Source organism: Lepidothrix coronata, unplaced genomic scaffold, assembly GCF_001604755.1.
Source record: "Lepidothrix coronata isolate B3197 unplaced genomic scaffold, Lepidothrix_coronata-1.0 Scaffold64, whole genome shotgun sequence".
Lineage (NCBI taxonomy): Eukaryota > Metazoa > Chordata > Aves > Passeriformes > Pipridae > Lepidothrix > Lepidothrix coronata.
This window is the reverse complement of record NW_016690244.1, coordinates 2,216,910-2,242,139: the sequence shown is the minus strand read 5'-3', so window position 1 is coordinate 2,242,139 and position 25,230 is coordinate 2,216,910. Positions and strand designations below refer to the sequence as shown.

Sequence of the window (25,230 nt, the reverse complement as noted above, 5' to 3'; positions counted from 1 at the left end):
GTGCATGGTGTTAACTCCACAACACTAAAAGGACTTAACACAACCAGATTTAGATGGAATTATCTGAAATACCTTCAGCTTTCAAAACAGTGAGGTAGTATCACTGAATGAAACACCAAGGAGACATACTGAGGTGCCAGGATGGTAGACAGCAGAGTGCTCCTCTGTGAGATTCCTAATACTCAAGAGGAGAATGGAAAGAATAATCAAGGAATGGATAACTATCAGGTTGTCTTCCTACAACTCTGAGATCAGATAGCTCTTGTAAGCCAGAATGTATTAGTGATGGACAACACAAGTGAGAAGGTTTCACATGGTTGCTCATGGTCTTCATGTCAGCCCTTGCAATGTCAAGCCAAAAGCAACTCTTGAACACCAGAGCTCTTTGGCTAGGCCCAAAACTAAGCTGCATCCTCAGAGCCCCTGATCCAGGGGCTACCATGTAATCCACATACCCAGCTGCACAGTTTGGGTAGAACGTCATGTTGAAATCCTGAGGGTAGTGTTGCTGTATCACTCTTGAATTCAGCTACAAATCCAATGGCCATCCTCCATGAGAATGCACTATGAAGCACTGCCATCTGCTGCCTACACTCCTTTTTGTGCAGCTCCTGCACAAAGGAAAGTTAACGATATAGAGGGTCTGAAAATTATGTAATTTCTCTCCTCTTCCCATTTTTCTGATTTAAAAGTTCTGGAAAGCTGATGAGGAGCAGTAATATCCACATAATCCTCCAAGGAATCCTTCTTATCCTACCTATTAGGACAGACATATAGTAAGGGAGGCTAGAAATGAAACCCTGGTTGGGTAAGGATGTTTTTCTAAAGGTATGCCATTCAATAATGGATTTTGGAGTTGAAGAGTACAGACTAGTAAATCCTGTACCAAGCCCCTGCTCATGTTTTGTATCAGTTTAGTTCTAGATCACAGTGGTTCAGACTGATCTTGAAGTTTAAAAATGTGTCTTTATTAGGAGAGGACAAATACAGAAATCTGTCTCTCTGTCATGTTTTGTTAGATTTGTAACCCGTTATGTTAAACAAGGCCCTTTCCCACACACTAATGGAAAGAAAACTATTCCAACCTGCCTTTCCTATCATTTAAACACAAAAATTTTCAGTCTAAATCCCAAATTGCATTTCATTTTTTGGACTTATGACTCCTCAGAGGAGGCTATGGAAGAAACCCACTCTGTTCTGTAGTGGAATTTGTCCTTTAACTGGTTAAAACTGGCTACCTGGCAGTGCCAGCTTTGTGACAGATCTCAAAATCAAGACTGAGGCATGTATTTTCAATAGTGGCTTCTTATCTCATATTCCGTCATTAAAAGTAATGTGAGACCATGCCTCCCTCATGCCTTCACAAATTTTAACTGTGATTTTTCTAACTCTAACCACACTGGTTGCTGTTTAGATTCAACTCTGTACAAGCCAACTGCCACCAACACCTGGCTTTTGCTGCACCTGGACTATTCCACCACTCTTGGATTATGCCCCCAATGACATCAGTGCAGTTTTTACATTGTTTTGAACAACTGATAATATAGACACAATCTAGAGAAACTGTGACTGCAAAAATTTCCTTACCTAAAACTTCTATCACTGATGCATGAGACCATAAGAAGCCAGTAGACTCCAGCAAGCACACAGAACGTGTCCTTCAAAGGTAGCCACATTTAAATTAGTGTAGGTACAACTGATATAGATGAAATCAAATTGAAGCACTCATTTTTGTGTCAACAGTCAGAAACAAAGAGGCTAGAGAGGGTGAACAGACTTTATAACTAAAAATATGATATTTCAATTTCTCGTTTACTTTAAGGTTATTCCAGTGAAACCAGTTTGTGTATTAGAATAAACTCTTGACATTTATAAGTTTCCCTTCTACTGACGATTCCAAAGTGTTTTAAAAACTGTGTGATATATACAGGACTCAGGAGTTGGTCTGTTGTCAGGGTCCTGGAATGGGTCTGGATCTACATCTGATATTTTCCTAGTCCACAAGTGTTCGGACTGAGGATGCATCTTGGGTCATCATCATTGCAGGCCCAAAGCGAACAGGTGGTTTTGATCACACACTCCAGTCCAAATTTACCAAAAAAAGGATACATTTTACCTCTTGAGTCATACTGAGCAGATTTGAAGTAAATAATAGAAAATGGCTAACTTAAGTCTACTTTGCTCCACATTCCATTAACTTTTAAAAGAAAACAAAAATTTTGAGGAAAAGTACTTTAAAACTAGCTCCTGTGAGTAAAAATTCAGTGTGCAAGTGGTTCAACTAGTCTAAAAAATAGACATGTGAAGTTCAAAAAGGTGCAGATTTTGGCTATTATTAATGTAAAAAGAAGAAAAAGTAAGTAACTGATCCAGCAAGGATTACTCACTTTCTTTTTAATATATCTATACTGATTAAGAATGAGTAAATTGATATATTTTCTTTTTCTTTTTTTTTTTTTCCCCCCAGATAGGGTCACTCTTGGGCTGAAATCTTCCTTATAAAGTTTCAGCCTGGAGCACATTTTTACAGCTGAGTTATTATCCTTAAAATACAAGTTCATACTGGAAATGCTGGCAGCCCTCTTAACTATTGTATAGCAGTGAGCACAGCTGTAACATGTTAAATATGTTGAAAGTACATGGCGGGAACAGAATGGCTCAGAGGACTGGTAATAGAATAGGGAGTCTCAATGCTGGGTCACCAGGTTCGGTCATTGCTGGGACTGAAAGTCATTATCAAGCTACAGTTGTTCAGTTATGTCCAGACATCAGCTACCCACAGAGAAACCCTCCACCAGAAAAATACTCTGTTGCAACTGGTGGTGTCCAACAGCCTTCCCAAGGGTTGTGAAAGGTAGGGAGCTTCATCCCCACAGGTCAGCTCCATGGTTCAGAGCACCGATGACACAGAGGGGTGAGACTTGCACGGTCACTGCCCCACACGCTGCCCAGTCTAGAGAGGGTGTTCATCACCAGCCTATGGCTACTGTGTCTTTTCAGGACACTCAATTTTTTCAAAAAGATGTTAACCACCAAAGATTGATCCTGAAAGAGCTCTTTTTCCACATTAGCGAATGGACCACAGCCATTCTATGACTCTACCAGTTTCAGAGGAATTCTGGTAATACTGGTTAAAGGAAGGCAGAAAGCATATGATAAAATACTTTCCCAGCTCCTCATTTTCAGTAACACCTAGAATTACCAAATACTTTATTATTACCTCTCTCTACATTCATAGATAGGAACCTCTTGCTATTTCCATCAAATTATAATCCAGTTCAACCCCAAAATAGTTGTCAACTTTTGCATGAGGAGATGAATGCAGAGAGTTCTGTATTTCTCAGAATCAGGCTGCCTGATTAAGTGCAGTCTTCTGTCACAAACCGAAGTAGCCAGAGCAACATGGGGAAATGAAGTCCAAGTTTGCTGCTTCAGTTTTCTATAAATGAATTTATTGGAGTAAACCAGGTAAATCTCTCTGGTTTACACTTATCCATACATGCTGCAGTAATCTCTATAAAAAGCTTGGTTTATTATAGTGTTTTTGTACACCACCATTTCCTACCAGTCACTGTGTACTAGCCCACGTGAATGCACAGCAAGCAGTGAGATCCTGACATATGACAAAGAGGTTCTTTACTTCTTTGTGGCTGTGTGGTTTCCACACATCATCTGATTTGCAGAATTTTAGGTTGAAATCAAAGATGGTTTTTTGGGCAGCTTTCCTGATGAATATTGAATATTGTAGAGGTGCTCAGTTTCTAAGGAAAAAATGTTTACGTTTGTTTTATTTTCTCTGGCATCTAGAAGTCAAACTACCATTCAGCACTAATTTCAGAGGTCCTTAGGATGAGCCAAGAAAGAGCAGTTCAAGTTTTTCATGGCCCTTTTCTAAACCCTACCTGAAGTCAATTCTTCAGGCTACAAGGCAGCTGATGGGAACTGCCTAGTACCAAATACTGCTCTGAAAAATGTCTCAGACAACATAGAGCACCTTGCTCTGTAGTCAGAGAAGAAACAGCTGGTGGGTCACTATTATGGTAAATGTACCAGAGTGAGTCTTTGACCTAAACTGAATGATGAGCCTTCTGTGAAGCACTGATCAGGCAGCTGAGTCTGCCATGAGTTTAGTAAGACGTCTTTTACATGATGGTAAGAAGATCTCTATGCTTTGGAGGAATAAATCATAGTACAAGCTAGAGAAAAAAAAGCCAGCTGGATGGTATACACATATTGCTGAGATGAACAGTAAATTATTTGGAAAAAACACTTTGAGGGAGAATAAAACTTCTTGTGAATCCAGGTCACACTTGGCACATCATTGTGACCAAAAGAATGAAAAAATTGGAGCTGTCAAAAAGCAATGTTTCCACTATATTTCAAAATGACATGTCATTTCAGAATTTATCTAAATTTGAAGGGAAAAAAAAGCTTAAAATTAGTTCAATAACCCAGAAATGAAAACAGGAAGATTATAGATGTTTTGTCTTTGTTCTTCTTCTCACCCTCTCCCCACTCCCTAAATTCTTTCTGGGAGCAGAGTCAAGACAATATTTTCCCAACTTTTTCCATGTCACTACCCTCTCCCTCTGCACATTTTCAGTTGAAGACAAGTTTTAGAGTTATTATTTGATTCTGCCCACAAAGCCAAATTTTATTATCCACAGAGTATTATATATGTAATAGTCTTGTCAGTCCTAGCCAGAGGCAAAGAGTAGCCTCAGAGGAAAAGGAAACAAGAAACATCCAAAGGAAGACAAATAGGAATGAGATGATAGGCAAATGGCTAATATTCCCATCTTCTGTTGAGAGCTGTGTGGATAGAAAAAGAGCACTCTAATTAATTCCAGAGTGATGGGGACTCGAGGGCTGGGTTCTGGGCACTGCATGCTTGTGAATCTTCATTCTGTGTGAATCTCCTTCCTTCAAAAAACAAACAAACTCTTGTTTTGTCTTTGACATCAAAAGATGCATCATAACTAACAGCAGATGTTCTGATAAACTCCAGTAGAGACCAACCTCTTGGCAGCCATATTTCTGTTCTACAGTGACTTTTTCAGGCACACAGAAAATCTATTTGTGCGACTGAAAAGAACATAAAATGGTTTTCTGGTAGCATTTCTTGTGGTATTTTTCGTACTATCAAGGAACTGCAGCATCATGAAGGACCCTGTTTGTGGTGTTTTAGATCAGTGTCACTGCAAATTATTATAAATGCAGGGAAATAATGCAGAATTGCACAGCTTGAAGAATAGAATTGGAACTAAATAAGGACAAATTTTTACCAAAAGCTGTTGGCAATTTCAATGGCTCAAACTTCCATAATCTAACCATCACAGTAACATACAGATCTTAGTGACTTTGAAAAATCTGGCCTGACATCCTGGCCCCACTGAAATTAATTAGAATTTTGTCAGGAACTTGAATGCTACCAGTATTTCACATTGTTTTAATCCTGTACACCCAACTGTACATTGCTATGCAGGTATCCCATAGATTTTTATACCACAGACAGATTTTCATTAACTAATTATCCCTAGCAGAGATGATTCTGCTTTTATTTTCCGATTCAGATTGTAATTCAGTGATTTTTTTCCTCAATAATACAATTGTAAATTTTGTGGCCCTACGCTGCCTGCAGACTTGTTTAATCAAGAAACAAAATTTTATTTTATGGCAAGATAGTCATCTTGTCTAGAAGCTGAAGTAATTAATAAAGATAAGGAGAACCAACCTCTGGACAGGAAAGAAGCAAGTCTAATAACAACTTCCAGCATGAAATCATCTAATAAATACTTGTTATGCACACTGAAAAGAATCCTTAGGCTGAAATGTTGCCATAAATTATTCATATGGAAGCTCTGGACTGTAAACAAATTTATGAAGATAATGATCTCTTTGCAATTCAAGAACAAAAGTGGAGGGAGGGGTCAATCCCCAGAATAAACTGCGATGTATAAATCCACCAGCTGTAGGCATAAAGTACTGATGCAGAGATTCACTGCAGAAATTGCAAAATAATCCCTGTATATTGTCGCTTACCAGAATGACAGCTTTGAAGAGTAAATGCAGAGCCAGATAATTTAGCATATCCTCATTTGCTGTTCTTGACCAGAGACTTGTGACTTCTTGACTTGTGACCTAATCACAAGTTAGGAATCAAAGTCTTTGGACTGTAATGGGTGAATCAAATCAGAACTGTGCACAGCATTAGCCTGGGCCTGCTTAAAACTAACAGCAAGCAAGCATAAAACTTTTGTCAATACAGACCACAAGGGGTTGTTGCAAGTTTGAGAAACACTGATTCATTTTTGTTTGATGTATCAAACAGCTTTTCCTCAATTGAGGATCCATACTGAGTGACTAGGTGGTTTAATAAGCTAAATGAATTTCACAATGGCAAAGTTTACTTCCAGTACATTTATTTAATGGCTGAGGGAACTGATGAAAGGGAAATAAAAATCTGATGAGAAGAAAAAAAATTAGTCTAGAATCTAGACTCCCTCAGGACAATTTCTTGTGCTTTGTATCCTCTGTACTGACAGACAACATATTTGCTTTCTAGCTAATTACCAACAAGACTAAAATTTTACATCTTTGATGTGTATGAGATCAAAGAATATTAGGATATAAAAGTAAGATTAACATAATTGTCTTGTACAGCTATAATAAATTATGACTACATATACGAGCAGACACCCTGCTCATGAGGAAAGTATAAACTAGAATCAATTGAACTAAACAAGAATCTTATTTAACTTTGTTTCCTCTGCAGCTTCTCACCTCTCCTGACACCCACCACTGGATCACAGATGCAAAGCCAGGAAATAGGCCCTCTCCCAGTGGCCCATCTGACATCCATGAGACCCACAGGAGCTCCTGTTTCAGTTGTTGAACCTTTAAAAAAAATGTAGCTGCCTTGTGCAGACACAACAGGCCATCAGCAGAAGACCTAAAGGATCTCCAGGTCCAAATTCACATATCCCTAGTACTTGCTTCATCTAAAGTACTGACTTCTATTTACTCTTTTTTTACGACTATTGTCTATCTGTTGTGCACACACAGACTGGGCATCAAAGGGCATCAAACCTCTTTGGGAGCACGTTGTGGTAGTGCAGCCTTTTCCTATTATGCATACAGGATACAATTCTCATCCATCAAATCTTTGTGACAGTATGGCTCACTTCAGAAACAAAAAAAAACAAAGAGAAGGGACCCAGTGCTTTGGTGTATACCTGCATCTAACCTGCATCATCCTTACCATGGCTAAAATACTGTGTTAGGAGTATTCCATTTTCTTTAAACTATCTATGAGAACAATACTGCCCTATAATAACTGAAAACCACTTGGCTTTGATTGATTTGTTTTCAGTCTTTATACACCCCAGCATGTTTGTTTACTCCATAAATATCCAGTATTCCTACTTCCTCATCAGCTCAACTGTGAGAAAAAAATCAAAGGCAGCCAAAAGTAGCTGCCTCATAAGAGTAAAATGAGGTAGGAATGTTTGGATCACTTCAGCTCATTAGGGTGATGGGGAAGGTCTACTTCTGGCTGGGAGCTGTGAGCTACTCCTTCAAGCAAAAACATTTTGAAGGTTTTATTTGTCATCAGGTGGCAGTGACAATGAAAAACATCTATTGCACTTCAAGACAGCTGGTAATAAAGCAGTGCAGGGAACGACTGACAGAATAACAGTTACTATACCAGTGTAGCTTCTAAGATTTTACAGCCACTCAGCTGGAGTTATACCATTGTATTAAAAGTGGTTTAGGGTATAAAAAAATGCTTGGTATAGAAGGGTTCTCTCCCTCCCTATTGCTGTATGAGGAATCAGCACAATAAAATTTGGGAAAAGCAGCTCTTTTGCTTAATTGAATTTAGGTATTTTTACTGTGTAGCTTTGCTTTAGTTCACACAAGGGCAAGCCTAAATATGTTTCTGACAACTGCCTCATTCAGCACCCTTGCAAGCAGCTCCCAACAAATCAGAGTCTTCAAAGGCACATTGTTTTTGTTTGTTCTCATTGTAACAGATGTTTTGTATCATGTACTTCAACGAACTAATTCATCTGCAGAGGACTGCCTACTCTGGCTGGTGTGCATCCAGCTGTGGAAATAGCTCAAGTGTCATCTGCGACCACTTTCATTCCAGTCTTCTTACCTCACAGGATCTCAGTAGCCGCATCCAAGTCCATAAAAAATAAACAGACCTGAGAATATCCTTTTAAAAAATTTCCAGCGGAGGAGTAATGCTACTCCAGGCAAGAAGCCTTTCTGGAAAGAATGCAACTGATGTGAAGGAAGATTCACTCAGCTCTGGAAGACTCCTCCAAAACATGTTGGTTTTATCATATGAACTGCCCAGTCAATATTAAGAGGTACAGGAGCAATGTCATATGTGATTTTGATGGGGCTGAGAGCTTCTGACTAACTCAGTGCCATATCAATTAGGCCAGGCACCAGGCAATCAATCACCACTTCTTCTCTAAATGTACTGAGTTCCCACTAGAAGCTGCAAATACTGTGAGGCTAGTTCATCTCAACACACTGAGCACTTTTATATACTGTGGCTCTGCTGTAATATATTTCTGAAGTAGAAACAAAATCAATCTGAATTGCTCTGGAGTGGAAGCATATTCCATTAACAGCTGTGCACCAAGATTAAAATGTATTAGTGGATAAAAAATAGTCTGCATCTGTAAGAAGACAATTACTGCTTTCTTAAAAGTGACCAAATAAAACATCCAATAGTAATAAAGAATAGACTTTCTGAAAATGCCCTTAAAATCAGCTGGGATCACTTCATCACAAGTCAAAACATGCCTGGGATGGTGCAACCATTCCTTGATTAGCTTCTTTAGAAAAAGGGGTAACAAGTTGCCTTCTGAATTTGTTGAGAAGTTGACTGCAGTTTCCCACAGGAAATAAGTAGTTCCTGATAAGATGCTGATCATACACTTCAATATCAGGTCCACTGTGTTTGTTAATTACTTTCAAACCACTTAGTCAAGTCACCCATTAAGAGGAAATGATTCAATTGCAGATCCACTGAACCGAGAAACTGGGTGACCAAAACTCCTTGTGGAGCTACAATTATCCACCTGTGTAAGAAGGCTCACAATATGTCAAACTGAGTAGTTAATTTCAGTTTTGAGAAGCAACTATGGCTGTATTTAATTAGACGGCCTGGCAGGATTTTTAATATTTTACAACACCAATTACTAGAATATTTCAGAAACATTTCAGAAACCTTTGAAAACCTTCAGGAAAATTATAGCTTTATATCAATCACCAGAACTTATTCATCACTTTTAGGAAGTTGCATTCCAAGTCCCTTAATTCTGCAGCGAAAATTCTAAAACTTGTTGGCAACTGTCCTATATTTTAGAGATGGTGATTCATCTTTTCACTTCTGATCAGGTGTATTTGCTATACACTTGCTATTTGGGTATATCTATGGGTCAGCTGCTTCAAGGTCTGAGTAAATCTTGCAGAAGGTCTGAAGAGCTGGCTGCAGCTCATGACATTTTCTGTAGTTCCTAACTCAGAGGTCAGCAAAGTGGACTCAGTCAAAGCAAAGTTAAACAATTTCACATTACTGTGCATTGACTTCACAGCAACTCATTAACCAGCGATACCTAGGTTAAAAATGAGTGCCTGACAGAAGACTCTTCTGAGATTTTTAGTCTTTGTCTGTTACACATTCTAGCCTTCTGCTGATTTGGCTGTTGCTTGGCTTGTTTGGCTTGGGCTTCCACTTTGGAGCATGTCAGAATGATAGATAGTGTTCTCTGAAATAGAGAAAATACTTCTCAGAGGGAAACCACCAAATTTGAGTAAAACTATTGTCCTTTAGCACATATAACATACAAAAGTAATGCCTCTGATGTGCCTATGACTTATACTGGATATTGGAATTATTAACTTCAAAGAGTTCCATCCCTTGTATTTATCTACCAGAATTTTACCGGCAGAAAAGAGTTAATATAGCTTTTTATGCTGTGAGAAGAAGAATAAATATTGCATAATACCCCGTTACATATTGTCCCAGCTTGGCCAAGAAGATGAAAGGAAAGAGCAAGACACAGTCTCCTACTTCACTCGACGCAACAACATTCATGGCATGCTTCTACTTGTTCCTCTACTTGTCTATCGAACAAAATGATGAAAAGCAGCTCAGACAGGATTCAAATACATTTCATATTGTGGAGGCAAGTGAACATCACCACCAACAGATCATTGCTAATCACCAAAGCCCACACTCTGAGCCATGACCGGCATCACTGATTTTTATCTGGAAGACAGACTTGAATGGCATGTAGAACTCTAGGAAGAATGACAAATTTACACAACTGAACACTGAGTTCCCTTGTGAAAAAGTTCTCTTAGATTATGGTACTCAAAACTCCTCAAATTCTATTAAAAAATCTTTGTAATAATCTCACCTGGCTTGCAGCACAAACACCTCCAATTTTATTACTTTTTTTCTGAATGGATGGCAGTTACACACATTGATCCATTTATAGTATCCCTGTGAAAACATCTGTGGTTACTATCCACTGAAGTACAAAATATGTAACCTCAAAGACCTGCACAGACCATCACCTGTGCAGGCCCAGCAAAATGTTTCTCATGGTTATAGCCAAACCTGAACTTTGTCACTCAAGGATAAACAGTCTTGCTTTGCCACCCAGGAAAGTGAAGGCAAAACAAAGGAAAGGACAAAACTAGTATGGAGGTCCTGGGACCTACTCCAGGAAAGTCTCACCTGGCTTTAATATGAACACTGGCATGGTATGAAGGTAGGTTTGCTGTGTGAGTTCAAATTTGAGAACTGAGCCAAGACTCTCGGCAGCAGCAACAGTACCAAAGCTACCTTTCAAAAACCATTTTCCCCCCATCGCCATGCTCTAACCAACTGCATAAAATTGGCTCTTTAGTCATCTCCTGGTAAAGCTGATGTGCCCAAGGTGTTGAACAGCTGTGAAGATTTAGGTTGAAATGTTATCAAATTGGATATCAAGTGGAGGTTGAAGATGTGAACTGGATGTTACTCTCTGTAGAAGGCAGCATTAAACCAGGGGAATTGCACAGGTCTTTCCCTTCAAATTCTTCCTATTCCTGTGTTATTTCTGAGGGGAGATGTGGCCTGTCACAGCTTTAGCTGTCATGATGAGCAGCTTTGCTTGCTGAACTTGGAGCAGGAGTTAGCGAGGGAGCTAATACAGCTTTGCTACTTCCACAGACACAAATCAGGGAGATGGGGTGCTGCATCTGCCTGTCTATCAGAAACACTCAAAATGCTCCTGACAAATGTCCACCCCCTCCTCTCCCTGAAGTAAGACCTGTGACAAGCACCAGGAAATGATCATTGCATCAAACACTTCATCCTCATTTAAATTAAGTACATCTAGAGCAACCCTCTCCTTTCCACAAAAATGACATGGTCTGCCAGCAGGAAGAAATGTCTGTGGTGGAATGCATATAACCACGCTTTTCCTGGCCCACTGCAACTCTGGGTTAGCCAGGAGCAGCTGTGGCAATGCGGATGAACCAGCTTTACAATGGCAGGTTCTTTCCCCTACCTGCCCACAGAAAATATGCCTCTACCCTCAACCCTGTCAGATGTGGGACATCTGTGAATGTGACACCCACCCTGTTGGCTAGAGGCAGGCAGTAGACTAGTAATTTCCAAAGCTGCAAGCAGGAGTTTTTCATTGATAGCACTAAAGAGGAAGGCTATCAAGCTGGGAGCTGACACAGACTCACATCCTGTGTGGATTGGGCAAAGAGGGGGTGCATAATGATTTACAGATTGCCATACCGGAAAAGTACAAAGGCAATTTAAAAACAGGCTGTGTGCTGTGTGAATCATGTCCAGCCCTCTTGTCCCACCACAGAGATCAGCTTGAAGTGATCCTCAGCTTGAAGCTGAAGCAATCATCCAAGTTATCCTGGAGTGAGCCGCAGATGAGGACATTGCACATGTTTTTTCTCCATGAATCTAGAGCTTTTTAGGAGGCAGTAGACAACTGATAATGAGAAACCCAGTTGTCTTCCTGCTTTGGGATGTGTGTGTGTGGTTTGTGATGCATAGAGAAAAGATAACTTCCACTCGACTGCTCACTCAGAAAAGCACAGTGGTGAAAGGCTACACCTGAGATTTGGGATGGATGTTAGAGATGAGCTCTCCTGGGCAATAAGGCCTGTAGTGGCATTACAAAACCTCCTAGGTAGCTTATTTAAAAGGCACAGAATGGGAAAGGCTGTTCAGTAGACATGCTTTAACGACAAGCTGTAGTCAGTAACAAGAAATAACAAATTGCATTTAAACCATGGTAAGAAGAAGTGAAATTCTTTTTAACAATAGGCTATTTGATAAGAGAACCTACCCTACTGGAAATGCCTCTCTTTGGCAGGTAGTCCAAAAGTAGTGGTTTCACTAAATAACAACTTGGCACTCCTTCAAAATTCTTCAGACTCTGTTGATCTGTCACTGTGTTACACAACTCATTCTTCATCAATCCACTATGAAACAGCCAAAGAATGTTCAGTGTTTATGCTATTACATTTCACTATTTGTTTTTGCAATCATGTAAGAAAGAGGTTGAAACCACGCTCTCAACAGCGTTTCAGATACCACTGATTCACAACAAGACGCTTAATGGCAAACACTGTTTAATGCATGGGTTTAGAATGGGTTTACTCCTAATTTACACCAGTTTGAAAGTAAAAGAAGGACACAAGGTTACAACTCAAAAACTGTAATTAAGCAATTACTCCACTTCAGTGGGACTGAAATCAGTTTAGGAAAGATACGCATGATTTGCCTCTGTACTGCAAAGCTTAGGTCAATTCTTTCTAAAGGCATCTGAACTGAAAAGAAAGCATTTTATTTATGAGAATAAAAAAATGAATAGCAAATACTGTTAGACCTGACTATTCAATAATAACCTATTACTTATGATATCTTGGATGTTTCTAGCTTCCAGGATGTCAAATCACAGTGTACATTTATAAATTGATACAAAAAAAATAAATTGTTAGCACCGTCTTTGCAAAAATAATTTAAAAATAATTATGTTATTAAGATTCTTCAAGTTACAGTCAAAGAGGTGTTAATTAGTCAGGCACTTACTCAGACACCTCAATAAGTATATCAGGAAGGAACACAGAAGGGAGGGGAAAAAAAAAAGAAAAAAAAAGCTACAACTGGAGGCCAGAAGTAAGATTTGCAAAAAGTCTATCTGAGACTTCGCAAATGATATTCAAAGACCTAAAAAAAGATTTCTCATAAAGATAAATGAAAAACAAGGAGACAACCCAGAGTTCAGCTCCCCATACAGTGAAGATGGGGGTCACATTGAAGGTACTTCAGAAGTAGCCCCAGCAGGACAAGGACATTCTCAATTTCCCACACAGACATCAGACAGCAGAAGCAGCTTTCTGAGAATGAGCATTTGGGCAGAAAAATGAATACAGTCAAAGGAGATGAAAAACCCACAGAAATCACTGAGCTCAAGGTGAAACGAGGAACCTGGACTGGATCATCTCTACTGCAGAGCTGGTCCACATAAGCGCAGGTCCAGTGGACAAGACTAAAGGATATTAATGAAGATAGAACATAGATAAATCAAAGATAGAGTTAGCTAACCTCATTTTTTAAAATAAAATGACCTATTTTCTAGATAAAGGACATGCAGCAGATCTAAACTCTCTGAAGGTCAATAAAAGTATTTCAAGCAGTGCTACACCAGAAATTACTAAACTTTTGGGATGATAAAGGAATAACTAAAGAGGAAATGATAACAGGTTGTGCTAAAATACAAGCTATACTGGTTCAGTGGGAGGGTCACTAAAATTGCCATAAGGATTGTTCTCATTCAATGTTTTTAATAATGCCCTTAAACAATAAGATTTGGGGAAATTGCGAAGTTGTAAGGTACATTTAATAAAGTGGCAAATTGAACTACCATACAGGAAGGACTGGATCATACAGAGCAAGGCGCAAATTCATGAAGACAATTACACTAATATGTGGTTTCCTTCCTCACGCAGGACTATCTGCTGGAAACTGAAAGAAGGAAAAAACTTAGGTATATCAGTGAATTACAGGATTACTTCACTACCAGTCATGAGCAAAAGGGAAAAAAGATATTATTTTACAATGCAGCAAAGTTGTCCCATAGAAAAGAAGGAATTATTAATGCTATTTGCACAAAAAAAGTTGGAAAACTGTGAGCACGGGCTGTCCCAGAAATATGAATTCAAAGTGGAATAGATCCAAAGAAGGGTCATTGTTGCAATGAGAGGTACAAAATCCCTAAACTACTACAAATGCAGTGATGTTAACATAGTTAGCCTAGAAAATAAAAATGCAGCTAAAATTTTTGTCTATAAATTATTATGGTGAACATGGAGAAGGGACAAGAGTTACTGAAGGTAGGGAAGAATGTTTGACCAAGAACAGATGGAGACAAAATGAATAGGAGCATCTATAGGTTGGAAATTAAAACATGCAGTGCTAAGCCTCAGAGCAAAGGTATTTGAAAATAAATGTCCTGATAGGATTATCAAGCAGCATAAAATCAAACTATTTAATCAGGTTTTGCAAGGATTATATAGCATGGTTCCTGGATACAGGAATTTTGAGTCTTATAAACTGGTCACTAAGTCCTTAGAGTACATAATTATAATTTTTTACACAACTCCTGCACTAAATAAATCATGATGCAATCATAAGTAATACACAGATTAGCTAGTTTCCCCTACTTATGTAAATTGGTCCTTGAATACGGTTTGCATAACATAATGGTAATTTATGGAAGTGCTTTTGTTCTAGAGGATTAAGAAGGTGCCTGAGTCTCCTTCATCAACTTATTGCTGCAGGCATGATTCTCTTCTAATTCTTACTGTTTCACACCTATGTGATTCAATTTTCTTAAGTCAAGTTAATTCTTGATTTATAACAGTAAAAATCAAATCTAACATGAAAACCTCAAACCTTAACAGTATCATAGTGAGGATGTGTTTAGAGACATCAGTCAAGACAGACCCTTGTTTCACCAGACTTTCAACAAACATCTACTAGATACTGTTTAGTGGTATGACAGTTCAATAAACTAAATAGACTGGGATTAAAAAAGACAAATCTGAAACTGAGCCTAGGAGAAAGATGTTTTCTCCAAGGTCAAAAAACTGATCAGTGGCAGATGAAAAAGTACCTGTCACTAAGTGCTATAAGCCTATGTTTATTCTTTGAAACCAGGGTGAGGAAAGGCAGGCTCAAGTCAAAAAGGAGTTGCAGTAAGAATAAATAAAACTATACAATACATTTACAGCTGAACAAGTACGCATGATTTCCATTTGGGATTTTCTTCCAAAATTCAGTTGAAGTCTCTGAGACAAACCCCCATATCAATACCATATTTTAAAAAATAATAATACAATAATTAACTTTGCAAGATTATACCTTGATCCTTACATAGCTCCCTTCCTACTCAGTTGTATATAAAAGGACATCTTCTCAATAGTCTAAAACTTGACTTTATCCTTCACTATCAGGAATTCACCTTTACAACTTTGACACATTGTGACAGTCTTTATAACTCCTATTTTGGAGTTATCACTGTTACAGTGCTGCTGCCTTGGCATCTTGCTGTAAAATACAGCCTTTCCTCGATAATGCCCTTCTGGGTTCGCAGGGCTGTTCCCTTCTCCAAAGCTACCCAATGTCTCATCAGCAATGGAAATGCTCATTTTCTGCAGTGTAGGGATGGGGTTTGGGAAGCAGAAAGGAGATACAGGTCCCTTTCTACTGGAGAACTGTTCTGCAGTAACATCTTGTATTCTTAACTGCACTATGGAAAAGAACCACATCTCCATCATGGGAAAGGCACCCACAGATCATTCCCAGCCTTTTCACCAGCCAGTGTGAAACCTCTGTGCTCCTAGACCACAGAGCGTATTCAAAGCTTTTTACTGCTTGTGGCAGATGAAAATTTTTGCCTTTCCCTCCACCATCACAGAACTTACATGCTTGGAAATTTGTCACAAGCAGGCTTGTGTCCTGCTTACTACATGCATATCATCTAATTTGCTTCAGCCGGCATAGCAGAGTGGTCCTTGCAGGAGATGGATAACATTAGCATCAACTGCAAGACAATGGATAATACTAGGCACACAATAAGAGAGAGTCCATGATGGAGGGTAGATTTGAGAGACTATAATACACCTGTTACATGCCTCAGCATGTTCACAGCACATCTATGCATGCATAACCACAATGGGCAAAATATTTGATGGTGAGCTAAACTGAGAAGTCATCTGAGAAATCACATGCTTACCTAATTCACCACTCTGCTGAGCCCATTACTTTCTGCACACTCATTAATCTAACTCTTGGCTTATAATTAATACCATGTGCTTACGCAGTCCATCATTCTTTCCTGATCCTATCACATTATGCCTACTTATTAATCTACCACCAGGACAATACATAACTTGACCAGTGCTCAAGAGATGAGGAATTTTTGCTCAAAATGGCAAACACAACATGAATTCTACAGTTTGTGTTAAGGTTTTGACTTTGTGTAAATTTAAAACTTGACATAAATGCAGATCTACTTGAAACCAGAGACATTACATATATTATATAAAATAAAGGATTAGTAATATTCTAAGGTGATGTACATGGAGTTGGAAAAGTTAAAGTAGAATGCATGCTTTGTAAAAAATTAGAGATTGATTTTTTAAAAATGCACTACATTCTTCCACAGAAGGTACTTTATTGTCTATTGATTAATAACTATCTTTAAAAAAAATAGTCCCCTTTGATAAAACCACTTTTAAACAGCTATTGTGTTAAGATTTTTCTTGACAATGAAGGTTGAGGGGTAAGGTTGCATCTTTCCTGTTAAAAAGAAATCAATATTCTATATCCTCCACTAGAATTTCCTGGCTTCAAAGTCTCTTGGGTACCTTTCAAATTTAGTGTCAGATGTCTTCTTTTCCAAATATCTTTTCCATTTATGTTTATAGATTTTAACAAATCATAGATATATGTTTTTTCCACTAATGTAGATGTCTTTAAATAAAAATCTTAGACTGATGTTTTATCCATTTAGTATTCACACTATCTGCAGAATATTTGAAAGAAGAGATAATTTTACTAGAGCTCTTAGGTTTTTTCGGATAAAACAGCACAGCACAAGTTCCTCAAATGCACAGGCTTGTCTACTGGAAACATTTGCGGTTCTCCCATCCATGTTTTCTAAGTGAATCCATATGTGGTGTGTCTTGCTGCCATCACAAAAAATGCTCGTTTTCATTAGGGAGCTCTAGTAGAGTGTCAAGAAAGGTTGGAAATCTAATTTAAATATATCTTTTCCTGGCATTCATATTAATTTTTACAACAGCAAAGTGAATGACTGCAGCAGTACTTTGATATGATTCCAGGAGCATTGTAAAATCAAACGTACAAACTGCTACATTTGAGTAGATGTAACTCGGGCGAATTGTTTACACCTATTTTTAAAGGTCTGAGTTGGTTGAGCTTGGGCACTGCTTTTCTTTCGTGGGTGCTCTCCTCAACTCAAAAACACCTGGCACTAAAGAAGGTCAGCATGTGCTCAGCTGAGTCTGAAATTACCCATTTAGTAGCACTGAGACAAGACCTATATTAGAGCGGGTGCTGGGTGAGAGGGAGGCAGAAATGACCTCATGTGAGTCTGCCTACCCCAAACGAACATTAACAATTACTGTCTTGATTATCAGTTATAGAATCAGCAGTCTTCAATTTTCTGTCTCGGGAAACACTGGAATTAAAATTGTTCAGCAGAACTTTGGCATTGGTGTTTGGTTAGTTATTTCAACCTCTAAACACTTTAGCCTTAAAAGTTCAAGTAAGTTCACGTTCAAAGGATCTCTTAAAAATACACAGTTAAAAGTTAAAAGACTAGCTGGAGATTCCAATTTCTAAGGATTATTTCCTGTTTACTTTTTATACCAGCCAGCCGAATTCTCACATTTCATCTTGGAAGCAGGACTCAACTGTCTGCAAAGGACATCCTTTATTTCCTTACACTCAAACAGGCAAACTCAAGATTGAGTCCTGGCTCTGTTTACTAAAGAGGTAGGGGAATAAATGTGAGGTGGAGAAAGCTGTCTTGGGAGAGGGATGTGGATTGGAGCACAAGGAACTTCTTTGTTCCAGAGTGTAGGAATCAAAACACTGAAACTGCTGTGGTATTTTGGGTATTATCCAAAAAAGCAAAGTCACTAGTGAGAAAATGAAAACTGATACATTTCAGTTGAACAATTTGTACCTTTTATGCTACATTCATGCGCAACAATAAAAAGGCAAGAATTTGGAGTCCTTACTCAGCCTCACTTCTCACCAAAGTAGGGGTTTGACACTGCTTATGAAACGTTTTTATTGTTGCTTTTAAAGACAGATTTCATTCAGCCATGAGCCAGAGGAAGGAAGACAGAAAAAAATAATAAGTGTTTTTAAGACATTGACCTTTCTAAAAGGGCTGTAAGGGCTTGAGAAACATGCAGAAGAGAAGTGCTCCCCAACACCCTTTATCATTATCAATGCTACCAAATGCTACCCTGCTTGCACCCTTTATGCTCCACTGGTGTACTCCGGTTATTACGTAGAAACTATTCCAGACTGACAAGAACATATATCTGCGCATACCCAGTGATTACTTATGGTCACACAGTCTTACTTGCAAATAAAAGAGCATAAGTGTAAAACCAATGTGTATGTTGACTATTAGGGTAGGATATTTCTGTTGGCTCATCAAAAAAACCTGCCTTTAAAGAGAAAGAGTACATGCATTTTTTGTAAAAATGATGTGAATCAAAAAAATGAGATTGTCTATATGTGAATTTACTATAAACACATTTTTTTAAAGTAAACCCTGAACTGTCAGACAGCCTTCAGGGACTACAGGAAAAACACAATAATACAGCAAATGTTATAATCCCCAGAATAACTCTTATCCTATTTATGTTTTGATTCTGCCATCACTATCCATCTACCCTTATCCTGAGGCAGTAATGAAATACAAGACTTTTTTCAAGTAGGGAAGAGTGAGCATTGTACTTTGAAAGCTACAGTTAACTAAACAGAGCCCAGACTGCCATCAGTGCATTAAACATTATGCCAATTTTAATCCACACCCATACTGCTATAGCTCTTTTGGAGCTTGTCTTCCATTACAGCTATGGAGAGTGACCAGGGCACATAGCAAAGCAACAAAACTGGCAAATTTTAGTCATTCTTACTTGGACACAGTGCAGTCAATATGGGGAAAAGTGGTGAAGGTTCAATTTACAAAGGGTACATTTTTCAGAAGTGTCTGAGTCACACATGAGCCTCAAGGTAAATTTTTTATCACGTCCACATGATTCAGGAATCCTGTTTTCCAAAACTCTGAAGGTTGTGCAAGCACAAAGATGTGAGAAGTTTTCATGTGTGACCCTACTATGACAGCATATTTTTAATACTATTTATTCAGAAATAGCAATACTACCTCAACCTATTTGATATTATTTTTCCATGGCTCTTAGCATAAGATCAGCAAAAATCACTGATAACAAAAAATAAAACCCCTTTAAATTGTATTGGCATCAACCTACAATATCAATTGTATACCTGCAGACTCCTTGCTGTCCGTCTGACTTTCTCCCATTAGGACAAAAATTTTCTGACTGTTATTTTCTCAGAGAATGAAATTTTGGTTGTTATCTGTTTTTAAGGGATCACAAAAGTAAGAAGACAAACAAGGCTGGGGAATGGAAAGCAATATATGCAAATATTTTCCAGTTAATATATATGTCATTTTTGTTTGTTAGGGTCAGAGGCTTATGTGGTTGTAGTTAAAAAGCTAGAGAAAGAATTGGAGATACAATCTTTTACTATAGTGAAGTTTTTAATCCACCAAGTAAATGGATACAGAATGCACACATCAGGAAAACATAGCTGAAATTGATATATAAAGGAGCAACGTGTCTGGCAGGCCATCCTATTACAGGAATATCACTGAAGAAAGGACTTGGTATCTACTGCAAATGGAGGTGGGTGGAAAGGGAGATGAGGTGGGCAGGCAGAGAAGAGGCAGGCAGACACAGGATGGTAGCGCTGTGCGGCACAACTCTTCTCTCTGTGGGCAAGCTTGCCTGTCTAGGATAAGACTGCCCTGTGTGTGCACAGGATGCAGAATGAAAACCCTCCTTTGTCTACTCTACAGCATGGTTCTGCCTGTTTTTCTGCCATGAGGGACAGTACGTGATGTTAAATTATACATAAATATGAAGTAGGACTTTCTGTTGGAAATGAAAAGCTAATCATCTAGTAACATGATTTAGTGGATACTTATAATCAAAACAAAGAATTAACCACCAGTGTCTGAGCAATTCAAACTGTGCTTTCTATATGAGTTCATCTCTACTTACAAAGAATAACAGAGGCTTAACAAAATGTTCTCCTTCCTGGGGCAAGAGGAATGTAATATTTATCTGCAGTGGTTTCCAGGGGGACATCATGTGCGACAGTCAATCACCTTATAAAATATTATGAAGTAAAGTGGTGGCAATTTAGATAATAACATGGAAAACTAAGTTACAAGAAGAAAAAACAACTAACCAAATTAGAAAATTCCCAATTTCATCAGCTCATGGGGTTACCAAAACTCATGTCTTAAATTCTGCCAACTTTATTGTAATCTTTTCTTCATTTTATTTTTTGAGTGATGGAGGTGCCTAGAATAGAGTCTATAGTTAGGCATGAAACTACAGTGAACTTAAAATGGACACACATTCTTTATTTTCTTTTAAAACAGACCATCAATTCTGAAGCCTCATGAGTCCTCTGTGTGGTAATACTCTGACAATTTTTCAGGTATTTCTAATAAAGAATTCATCTCTGAATGAAACCTGGGGAATGGTAGTTCTGCCTTTTTGCTTTTATACTTCTTCAGTACTAAACGCCTCATGTCCACTTACTTAAGAACATAGTCTTGGGAAACACAAGGGAAAAATCTTTTGGTGAAGAGACCAGGGTTGGTACAGAAAACCATGCAAGTGTTTCCACAATGTCAATGTCACTGGAACTGAAATGTTACACCATTTATCCACTGCCCCTCTGCTTTTCCACCTAGAAGCACACATCCTTTTTTTGACCTGACTCTCTTGCTGACAATGAACATGAATTTAACTTGGCATATTGAGGATGCCACTCACTATAAAAGATAGTTTTCTTTTCATGTCCTTAGCAAGGAGTAAATACATTTGATAACCACACCAGAAAGTCTCTTCTAGTACTGCAGAAAAATGCTTTGCTGAATACTGTCAAATAAAAACCGTGATTGGTAAAGTGCTTAGGTTTTTCTCTTAGAAAGTGAGTCTTTCTGCAAGGATCAGAGACTTCCACAAATCTCATAACTCATCATATCTACATATCTAAGATATCTTGTGGCCTGCAATTAAATCCAAATGTTAGAATACAGGACTGATTTGGAACTGTGAATTTGTTCAATACAATTTGTCTCCCTACAAGGAACACAGCAGCAGCTTTACTTCATTGAGATGGAAATTTCCCCCAAGGGATGCAGAGAGGTGCAGTATTGCAGAGGTAGGAACTGGGCATCCTGGAGAGAGTCAGTCCCACGCTATGGTCATTGCCTGGTGAGAGAAAACTAAAGAACTTGTCTCCAAACAGTTAAGGGAAGTGAAAGGGGGCTTCAAATTGCGATGAGAGTCCTGTACTACTAAACTGATATGTAGTGCAATTATATTCATGTTCTTGTACAGCAAACTCTCACCAGAAGTTACTCTATTGTGAAGTCATAATATTTGAACCCAAATGTGAATAACAAATAATCCTTAAGAATAGACTTTCATTTTAATTTTACTCTCCTTGTATAAATCAATGTTGATGCATATGTGAAGCACACATTTAAATTTTGATTAACGACACTCTTAAGTGGATCCATACCTGAAAAACTGATCAAAGGTAGGAAATGGAACTAAAGCAATCTGTATATAGTGGAATTCAGTATGGTGACTGCTTCTGGTAGATTGCTAATGTTTAGACAAAGTGACCAAAACTCTTTGGTGAGGCAAACAAAAAATCAGCTGCACTACTTCTAATGAATGTTGGTTAGAAGTGTAATGCAGCTTTAAGCAGTAGTTACAAATTGACAGAGATGGCAATTTACTCAGGGGAAAAAAAAAAAAGTTGACTGATCAAATCATAATGCAGATTCAGATTTGGTAGAGACTGCCTCAGAGAGTCGTGCTTCACCCTTTCCCACTGTGTTGAAATGCACTAGTGAGGCAGTGAGGATCCTTTATATACAACTACACAGGAAGTTTTTGATGGACAGGCATATAAGGGAAGGGTAAAGTGTTGATCCTGGCAATTCAAAGTACGAAGGAATGCGGTTATCTTGCTTGTAGTCCCCTAAGCAGAGCTTCACAAGCAACACTTCAGAACTGGTTAGTCTCTCACAATCAATGCAATCAGATAACATATCACCCATCCTCTTGTTTCCACCAAATCAAATGGTGCTCCTTAAAGGAACAGAATCTTTACAGCAGAGGGCTCTTGTCACAGGTAGCAGCTGGCTGCTTTTCCATGACCCAGGAATTTAATGTGGCTGGACAAGCAGAGAGAGGCTACAATGTAAGCACTTTTAGCTGGATATAACCAAGTATCCACTTACTGTTGGTTGCATAACATATGGCGGATGAGGCATCCATGAAGTACTCTGGACCTGCATATTAAATACTTATAATTAGCACAGAAAAGTTTAAAACTTAAAGATTTGCTTGAAAATATTCTCTGTATTACAACTATGGTGCTAATTTTGACAAAATACTGAAGTCGTGCAACTCAACACAAAATTAATTTATGCTTCATAAAGTTATTGACAATAAAGCTTTCGAATTTCATTTGATTATGTTTTCTACCAAAGTCAAAAGTCTGAGATTTGCACCACTTCTATGATCCACATCATTTTATCTCATAAAGCAGTCTTCAACATTCTATATTGTCCTATTTTTTTCATTTGTATTGTTTCCTTTCATCTATCAGTATAATCATGAACTGAGTGCAGGAGACATAACACGTTCAAAGCTTATTTACAAAAGTATCTGTATGAACTTTTAGAGGTATAACATTTTCAGAGATCCCAGAATTATTTATTCTGTTTTCTGTAAGAGCTGCAGATCTAATTCAGAGTTTTTGAAACTTATTCTAATTGAAAGCTCTCATGGCAAAGCTAGCTTAAGAAGTCTCTCCCCTCCAGGATCATTCTTAGCTTGGGCATCTTGGGGTTGGTCTATTCCCACCAGAACTCCATATGCCTCACTGAAGTCCTTCTTTGTTGTTCTGCCTTATGACTGACATGTAACACATTCCAAGGATAGAACGATTTTACTAACAACTACACGCAATATAGAGTGTTTGCATATTTGTGGTGGCATCTTCGAGCCATAACTCCCTTTTGTGCTACATGTGAATGGCCCACATGTTATCAATAACTCAGACTCAGCCCCAAGAATTGTGTATCTTAGTCTCTTTTTGTATCAGTCTGGGCACCGCAACACACAACAAGTAAACAAAAAATGTAGCTGTGCTACAGACATCAGTGGGCGCCCCGCTTGCTGGCCCCAAGCTCACAGAGATGGGTATGTAACACCTCAGACAGAACATGATCAGGGATAAAAAGGAGAAAGCTACAAAGTCCCACTTCTCCAGATGCCCTGTGATTTTGTTCATGAAGCAAGTGGTGAGTATTAATTGTATAACTGTGTGCTTCAACATTTGTATACATTTATCAAAGTATATTTTTTCTTGAAAAGCAAGTTCCTCAAAACATCTTCAAAAACAGCACACACACATGAAAACACACCTTTACTACAACATTCTATGTTTTGAATCCCCATGAGTTAAAATACACTAGAGCTGCCACAGCTTGCTGCTCATTGCTCCCACTCTTGCACCCTTCCAGTTTCTCCTCTGTGCCAGGGCAAATGCCTTTGGGCTTACATTGCAACCTCTCTGAGGAGAATGATATGGGTTAAAAAAATAAAAATGAATGGTTTTGGTGCAAATGCATCAAACCACAAATGGATGCAATGGTTCAAACCAGAATGAAAGAGGGGAGCAAATGTGAACTGTGCAGCAGTGATGTGTGGGTGGGTGGCTGGGTGGCCTGAATTCAGTTGTCTGAATAAGAGGGAGGAAGTATAACTCCTAAGCTTGCCTCGCTACCAAGAAAATTGCATGTGAGGTGCATTCGTATGCCTCTGGCTCTGACACTTCTTTGGTGTTGCCACTTACTGAAATTTGCTGAATTTACCTCATCAAAACAACTTTGGTTTGGCAAGTGTTACATACCCATCTAAAATAAAATAATACAAAAGTCAAAGAAAATTACAAGAATCATTTGTCTTTGAAGATCAAGTTGAAAGCACAGTAACCTCCCAGAATTCTCTGTAAGCAGTACCATACCATCTCAAAACTCCCACCCCCCACAAACCAACCCAAACATTAAGAACAGCCCACCTTGCAGCTTTACAAGTTTGGATTGCTTATTTCAGATAAGACTCAGGACTGGAAAAGCACTGATGCCATAGGACAGAAATAACTAAAATTGGAAAAGGTATAGCCAATGACCAGCTTCTGTGAAGTGCTATGTTCCCAGAGAACGGCTAATAAAACTATACGACCTGGTTTTGACTTCCATTTCAGAAAGCCAAAGCAAGACAATAATTTCCCAGTGGAAATCTGTGAGGGATATGCTGAAAAGAGAAATTCTGAACAACAAGGCATGTAGCAGACTAAAGAAGGATATGAGGGCAGTTATCCTCAAGTAATTTTTTTTGTTAGGGATTATTGGATAAAAATGAGCACTTTTAAAGGATGCTGTTACTGGAGCAAATACAGCTGAGGTCAAAAGGTCAAAATACAATGCAGTCAACATAAATGATAAAAAAACACAGTTAAAAAGTTTTGGCTAATGAAGGGGAGACAAACTGAGAAAACATTTCAATTAAGAATGATAAGCTTTCTGGTGTTGTCAGCTGTAAATTAAGCAAAATGTTGTTTTCTAGAGCAGCTGATTGAAATAAAAAATTATGGTGGTTTTCATTACTACTGTAAAGAATGCAGGAAACACTTAAAACTCTATACCCAATGATACCTGAATA

The 25,230-nt window shown here is 38.4% G+C and overlaps 1 protein-coding gene across 5 annotated transcripts in view; it reads right to left on the bottom strand.

Annotated features, from left to right (window-relative positions):
• Positions 1 to 25,230, bottom strand: part of RBMS3 (RNA binding motif single stranded interacting protein 3) — a 711,089-nt gene that overhangs the window by 47,117 nt on the left and 638,742 nt on the right. For all 5 annotated transcript variants that reach the window (XM_017817961.1, XM_017817959.1, XM_017817960.1 and 2 more), the window contains one exon: positions 22,740 to 22,790. In XM_017817961.1, coding sequence (XP_017673450.1) covers positions 22,740 to 22,790 — 51 coding nt within the window. The remainder of the gene's footprint in view (positions 1 to 22,739; positions 22,791 to 25,230) is intronic.